Below are 7286 nucleotides of genomic sequence, written 5' to 3'. Positions count from 1 at the left end.
ATATATACATATGTAGGTATATATAGTATATATATGTGTGTGTGCATACGATAATGAGCCTATTTTTTCTACAAACATATTTCTAGTGCAAGCGCAAAAACTTGTAAAAAGTATTCCTTAAGCGAATTAGTGTTAGTGACTAAAGTTGAAAAAATTCATGTTTTTTTAATAGATGAGACTATAGAGGGTGCCAAGTGAAATAAACACGGAATGTTGTAATTGATAATTGTCTTTTGTAGACGTTGCGCCCGGGCTTTCAATTCGGAACTTCATTTATTTTACTTTAATAATAATAATTATTAATAAATTATTATAATTAATTTATAATAACTCACACTTTGTTTTATTTAGTTTTTGTGGTTCTGCATTTGTTTTTTGTTTTTTTTTTTTAACCAAAATAAAAAAGACGAAAACGTAGACCAGATCTTTTAAGCCCCTTCTTCCTCTTCAGCCAACACCTTGGGTTCTGCCTCAGCATCATTGTCTGCCGCTGACACGACCACATCCACGCTGCTGTCCGCCAGCATGAGCGCCTTTTTTGGGCTTGGCTCGTTGCTATCCGCTTCGGCAATGGCTGTGGTGGAACCAGTGGTTGGCATTGGGTCAGCCACACCACCCACAGCTTCATCCTCATCGTCATCGTTGGTTGTTGATTCCGGCTGTACGTTGACAGCACAGGCTTCAGATGAAATGCCATTTTTGGCTTCGACCACAGCACATTCCTCTGGATGCGTCAGCTTGCGCTTGGCAATGCGCTCGCTCAATTCTTTGTGCACCTGTGCAATATCTGCAGGTCGACCCATGGCCAAAAAGATCTTTACGGTACCCGTATTGTCCATGGCAGTTAGACGTAGCGATTTCTGGCTGGCGCGTTCGGCCACCATTGCCGCCCAGACTTTAGTGTTTACTAGCAAACGTAAGTTGCCCGATGTGCGGAAGACTACGCGGGAGCAGTCATGCTCATCCTTGGCATCGTTTAGACGAAGACTACCGCGTCCGCGCTCTTCCCAATTGCTGTTCACAAATGCAAATAGCTTGCAGCTAACATCGGCAATATTGATTTCGTTTTCCTCGCCGGTAAAGGTCTCCACCTCTTCATACTTTCGTTTCTGAGCACGGCTTTCCTCGTATTCACGGGCCACGTCATTGAGGCTCTTTGCCTCCGACGTCTCCTTGTTGTTTTCTGTCGATTTAGCAGCTTTCTGAATGACGCTGGAAAATAGCAACTGCGATGAGGTAGCTTCCGCTGTTCCAGATGATGCAGCTTCCGTATTCGATTCTGTGTTCAGATTTTCCTGCAATACATTCAACATATATATATTTGAAGCATTATAGAAATGTATATCATACCCCCACGACTCGCTCGTGCACGTTTTGGCCGAAAATAAATCCACTTGTCTGAACACGCGGCAAAGTTGTTTTCGCTGCAGCAAATATGTTGGAGCGCTCAATGCCGTTATTGCGCAGCATTGAAAGCGGATCCGGCCGCTCGTCGATTTCATCATCATCCTTATCAATATTCTCTGTGGACTCCACCACTTGGGCGGCCACATCATCTTCATCTTCCCTTTGCTCGCGTAAAAACGGATTACCTACAATACCATCTTCATCAGTCTTCTCGTTTCCGCCGGCTAATGCGGGCGAACTATTGTTGCTGCTGTTGGTATTAATATGAGCCGAGCTTATTACAGAACTGTCGCCGAGCACAGGTGGTCGCAGCACAGCTCCGCCAAGACGTGATGCTTTCAAAGTAAAACCACCTCTGAAGCAGTTGGCTTCGACCGACGCCTCTACAAAACACAAGCAAGCAAAGATATTGTATTTGACTTGAACTTCACTTTATATTGGCTGACTCTAGCAGAGCTTCTGACATTCTAGGAATTGTATTAGATCCATATGCACGACCAATAATAGCTATTAACATAGTTATCTCACTTACCATTATTTTCGGACATGGCAATGGAAATATATGTTTGTAATTTATAGTTTGCTAAAAAATTTTACAAGAAAAAAGCGTTCTCTTGAAGCCTTTGCAGTACTGTAAAACAGCCAACTATCGATATTTAAATCGCATTAGACTTGCTGAAGCATCGATATCATTTGATGATTGTACAACACATTTATCTGTCAAACTTGGTTAATACTGGAAAAAAAAACACGAAATTTTTACAAGTCATCGACTAGAAACGCAAAGTAAATCAAGCAGCTTGGCATAAGAATACTTATATTTAACCAAGTTTATTGTTAAAACAAGTTGAATTAAAATGGCCCAAACACTTGAGGACAAATCAATATGGGAGGATGGTGAGGAATCGTTGGGCGAAGAGGTGCTGCGAATGTCCACTGATGAGATTGTGAGCAGGACTCGATTGATGGACAACGAAATTAAAATAATGAAGAGCGAGGTAATGCGGATCACACATGAAATTCAAGCGCAAAACGAGAAAATTAAAGATAATACGGAAAAGATAAAGGTATGCAAAATATTTTAGCTAAAATAAAACTAAAAGTTAATATATATACAATGTATTTTAGGTTAATAAAACTCTGCCATATCTGGTGTCCAATGTCATCGAGTTGCTGGATGTGGATCCGCAAGAAGAGGAGGATGACGGCTCCGTTACCGTGCTAGATAACCAACGCAAAGGCAAATGTGCTGTTATAAAAACTTCAACACGTCAGGCGTATTTCTTGCCAGTCATTGGCCTGGTTGATGCAGAAAAACTCAAACCCGGCGATTTAGTTGGCGTCAATAAAGACTCTTATCTGATTCTTGAAACTTTGCCGGCGGAATACGATGCTCGTGTTAAGGCCATGGAAGTTGATGAGCGTCCCACAGAGCAGTATTCCGATATTGGTGGCCTGGATAAACAGATCCAGGAGCTCATCGAAGCCGTTGTACTGCCAATGACGCACAAGGAAAAGTTCAAGAACCTTGGCATCCATCCACCAAAAGGTCTGTTCATTAACACTGCAATCAATGCAATAAACTATATTTAAAATTTGATTCATAGGTGTCCTATTGTATGGCCCCCCTGGAACTGGCAAGACTCTGCTTGCCCGTGCTTGCGCTGCCCAAACAAAGTCCACTTTCCTCAAGTTAGCTGGTCCTCAGCTTGTTCAAATGTTTATTGGTGATGGCGCAAAGCTGGTGCGTGATGCCTTTGCATTGGCTAAGGAAAAAGCCCCTGCTATTATTTTTATTGACGAGTTGGACGCTATTGGTACAAAGCGTTTTGATTCGGAGAAAGCCGGTGATCGCGAGGTGCAGCGAACTATGTTGGAGCTGCTAAATCAATTGGACGGTTTTAGCTCAACTGCTGATATTAAGGTCATTGCTGCTACAAATCGAGTCGATATTCTCGATCCCGCCCTTTTGCGTTCTGGCCGCTTGGATCGTAAGATCGAATTTCCACATCCGAATGAAGAAGCTCGTGCGCGCATCATGCAAATTCACTCGCGTAAAATGAATGTTAGCAACGATGTGAATTTCGAGGAACTATCTCGTTCCACAGACGACTTCAATGGCGCACAGTGCAAGGCAGTCTGTGTAGAGGCGGGTATGATCGCTCTGCGTCGCTCAGCCACATCGGTGACACACGAGGACTTTATGGATGCTATCATGGAGGTGCAGTCCAAGAAGAAAGCTAATCTTAACTACTATGCTTAGACTAAATATTCGCAAAATAAATTTACTTGTAATCTTCATACATTAAAGAATTAATGAAGAAAATATATAACAGAAGGAAAATATTCGAGAGATATCATTAGGGATCGTATCGCATGGATAAGCAGTTTTATCAGTACAACACATATATATTTTTTGAGTACGATATTTCTGATTTTTAAATATCTAAAAATTCCATTCAGAAATAATAAAAAATAGATGATAAATATTTACATGGTCACTAATTAAACTAGGATGATTAAACAATTTGTTAAGCCTAATCAGTGGGATCGAGTGTATTGCTGCTGCTGCTTGTCCCTGCAGATGAGCTGCTTGTCGTTGCTGTTGGGGTGGACGTTCCGCTGCTAGACGTGGTTGCAGTCGTTGTAGTTATAGATGTGGATGATACTCCTGTTACGACTGTTGTTCCAGAAGAAGAAACTGTCGCTGTCGCTGTGGTTGCAGCTGTAGCTGCAGCTGGTGCTAATGGAACTGCTTGTGCAGCATTTACGGGAACTGCTGCTATATCATTAGCTAATTGCTGGGGAGGCTGTGCAGGTTGATCTGGCTGTTGGAATGGTCGTCTAGTGTACATTATTATGCCAAGCAGCAGAGTCAGTATGGTAATCATATATAAATCCCAATTGGCAGCAATGTTTTCATCCATATAAAAGATGAATCTGTATGGCGACTGAATAACATCGGTTAGGATTGAAAACAAAAAGTGAAATGTAATTTTCTTACCTGCTTTATTGATTCAATCTTTGCTAGCATCTGAAGCTTGAATAACGCAATGGCCACAGGCACTTTGGCATCCGAGTTTGTTTCTGCTGCCAAATCATATAATCTTTTGGCTAAATGCCAATCCTTCTTCATGCCCAACCCTTGCTCGTGCATATAACCCAAATTAAACATGGCCTGTGCATTGTATTGCTGATCTGAAGCTTTCCTGTATAGTTAATGTAAGAAACAAAATTGTAAAGATAGACATTGAATTTTATCATAGCTACGCACCTGTAAAGAGCCGCAGCGGTTTCAAAGTCAGTTTTAGTACCCCAGCCGTAGTAGTAGTAATCACCAAGCTTCACTTGAGCCGCTGAGTAACCCTGGTTAGCAGCTCGTTTCCAATAATAAAATGCACGAATCAAATCTTCATGCCGATCATTAAAGACATGCACCTCCTCGCGATCCAATAAGAAAGCAGCATTACTCTGGGCTACCTCGTAGCCAACTTCAGCCATTAGAGAATACTGCATGTAGGCCTCGTCAACACGATTCTGTTTGTAATCACTGTAGGCGTGCATCAGTCTACTGCTCCAACGGCCACGCTCTGCCACGTTTTTGAAGAACTATATTTTAAAAATATTTGAGAAACAGAATATGAATTGAAAAATCTATATAAGACCTGCCAAATTTACCTCAACAGCAGCTGGGCAAGATCGCAACATGCCCATGCCGTAGGCGTGCATGATTCCCAAATTATAGTACGCCAAAACATGGCCGGACTGTGTGGCCAAATTGAAATACTTAAGCGCAAGCTTGTAATCTGTCTTCACGCCATTGCCAGCTATTATTAAAACAAACTTTACATATGATTCGTCATTTGATAAATATAAAAGTAAAACTCACTGAAGTACATGGTTCCAAGTTGCAATTGTCCGTCAACCCAGCCTTGATCAGCAGCTTGTGTAAAGTAAGACAAAGCCTTAATGGAATCTTTAGGGACACCAAGACCTTTTAAGTACATTAGACCCAGGCCGCTCTGACCCACAGGATCACCCATCTCAGAAGCCTTTGAGAAGTACTGAATTGAAATTCAAAAATTACAATTGTATTTAAATTATCAGTAATCATATATATTTTGTATATATATGTCTATAATTTCTCTCTTACCTTAAATGCCGTTTCGTTGTCCGCCTTGATTTGCTCGCTACCCTCCAAATAGAGCTTGCCTAAAAATGCGAAACCTATCGCATTGCCCGCATTGGCAGCAAGGGTGAAATATTCTAATGCTTTTTGGTGATCCTGCTGAATTGCCTTGCCGCCTTGGTAGTACAACTGGCCTAAGCCAACCTGCGACTGCACATCGCCCTTATCTGCGAGTAGCTGATAATAGTCCACAATTTCAGTTTCATGACTGCCTGGATTTTCTAACTCATCTAGAAGACGGACTCGATGCACAATAGGTCCGTTAGCGAAAGTTATCTTTGAGGCTACCTTCTTAGCCACACGCTTGTACTGTATTAACGACTTCTCACAGCTAGTTGGCACGTTGATGCCGTATAAATATCGATAGCCCATTGCCATCTGGGCAAGCGTATTGTCGCCAAGTGCTGCAAGGGTGTAATGCAGTAGCGCCAACGGTTGACTGACATTCTTGCCACCCACTCCAACTGAATACAAAAATCCAAGACCCAAATGAGCTTCAGGCACTCCTTCGTTTGCCAAGGCCTCAAATTCTTCTGCTGCATGGTGAAAATCAAATGGCATCCAATGACCCAAGAGCATGGACCACGCCAGTTCAGCACGTGCCTTGAGATGATTAAAAGCGGCTGCCTTGCGAAGCAATGTTAAAGCGACGCGCTTATCACTCCGCGGTTTGGCCAACATTTCCATCGCATTTTCGTAAAAACCTTGAGCTGCAATAGAACAAAATATTAGCCCACTGGAATATTTGGGCTATTCGAATAGCATACCTTCAATTTGCTCGGGAGTCAATTCGACTATTTCAGCAGGTTTTGTTCTCGCTTCAATTGCTTCAATCTGAGCTTTTAGCTTTTGTTGTTTCAATAGACTGTCATTCCATAGGCGCTCAAACAATGCAGCTGGCATTACTTTTGTACGGGGAGCAAATTCGGTATCCTTAAGTTTGGCCGCTTTACGGTCATTGCTCCCAGGTGCTGTTGCTGACGATGATGGGTCCATGGGAGGGACTTTAGCATCTTTCCCGGCTGTCGTTATCTCATCTGCTTCGGTATTGGATTGACTATGTGCATCCGTGGGTTCGGTTGTTGCTGTCGCGCTGGCGATATCCGAGAGTGGGCCCTGCAACTCCGCCCGCAACAGCTGGCTGCATTGGAGGAATAGGAGCAGCAAAATGCTCATCATGCTTGGCAGTCTCATCGTGAGGAACGTGTCTCTACGTTTGCAGTAAAAAGATAAATGTTAAATATACTTGAAATTTTCTTGTTTTTTAAGGTCTGACGTGTGTTATTTACTTTTTTTTTGTGCACACACTGATTGTTTTTTCACCGTTTGGTAGGGCTTAGTGCTTCCAGTCCGTTTTATTGCTGGTGCATTTTTCAACAGTGCAGCAACTTTATGTGTTGTCCTATTTGTCTTTTGACAGCTTATATTATTTTCACACGTAAGATTAAAGAACCTTTCATTTGTTGCAACAATAATTGCTGTCTAGTGTTACCAACGCCGCATGGACAGAGATGAGCAAAAATGTAATGTGAAATCAGTGAACTATCACAGCTGATTTGATAGAGTAACAAATTTTGAAATGCTATTGAAACTAATTTTCGATCTAAAATAAAGTGCATAAACAAATTAATTCAATAAAACTTACATGTCATGCATCTATTTGAATATATATAATGTAACAATTTAATGG

At 41.8% G+C, this 7286-nt stretch overlaps 3 protein-coding genes across 4 annotated transcripts; 1 reads left to right on the top strand and 2 right to left on the bottom strand.

Moving 5' to 3' along the window:
- Positions 1-213: 213 nt before the first annotated feature.
- Positions 214-2081, bottom strand: RanBP3 (ran-binding protein 3). The gene is made up of 3 exons (XM_018111645.3): positions 1940-2081; positions 1351-1790; positions 214-1295 (listed from the first exon to the last, which is right to left on the bottom strand). Exons 1-3 carry the CDS (start codon positions 1953-1955, stop codon positions 429-431), a joined length of 1323 nt encoding a protein of 440 aa, XP_017967134.1. The 5' UTR covers positions 1956-2081; the 3' UTR covers positions 214-428.
- Positions 2082-2260: 179 nt separating this feature from the next.
- Rpt5 (26S proteasome regulatory subunit Rpt5) lies at positions 2261-3706 on the top strand. Its single transcript, XM_018111646.3, has 3 exons — positions 2261-2474; positions 2536-2956; positions 3015-3706. Exons 1-3 carry the CDS (start codon positions 2265-2267, stop codon positions 3668-3670), a joined length of 1287 nt encoding a protein of 428 aa, XP_017967135.1. The 5' UTR covers positions 2261-2264; the 3' UTR covers positions 3671-3706.
- Positions 3707-3762: 56 nt separating this feature from the next.
- Hrd3 (HMG-coA reductase degradation 3) lies at positions 3763-7123 on the bottom strand. 2 transcript variants are annotated; one of them, XM_030383910.2, is made up of 8 exons: positions 6886-7123; positions 6364-6806; positions 5561-6306; positions 5297-5471; positions 5086-5234; positions 4682-5016; positions 4412-4616; positions 3763-4358 (listed from the first exon to the last, which is right to left on the bottom strand). In XM_030383910.2, exons 2-8 carry the CDS (start codon positions 6788-6790, stop codon positions 3945-3947), a joined length of 2451 nt encoding a protein of 816 aa, XP_030239770.1. In that variant the 5' UTR covers positions 6791-6806; positions 6886-7123; the 3' UTR covers positions 3763-3944. The 2 variants fall into 2 exon arrangements, with proteins under 2 accessions (XP_030239770.1, XP_089112243.1); XM_089256117.1 differs by lacking the exon at positions 6886-7123 and having other exon boundaries at positions 6364-6879.
- Positions 7124-7286: the final 163 nt, after the last annotated feature.

This window comes from Drosophila navojoa, chromosome 2 (assembly GCF_054131105.1).
Source record: "Drosophila navojoa isolate 15081-1374.11 chromosome 2, UAZ_NAV_1.0, whole genome shotgun sequence".
NCBI classification, from domain to species: Eukaryota; Metazoa; Arthropoda; class Insecta; order Diptera; family Drosophilidae; genus Drosophila; species Drosophila navojoa.
Note: the sequence above shows the minus strand (reverse complement) of the source record. Positions and strands in the feature narration are given on the sequence as shown.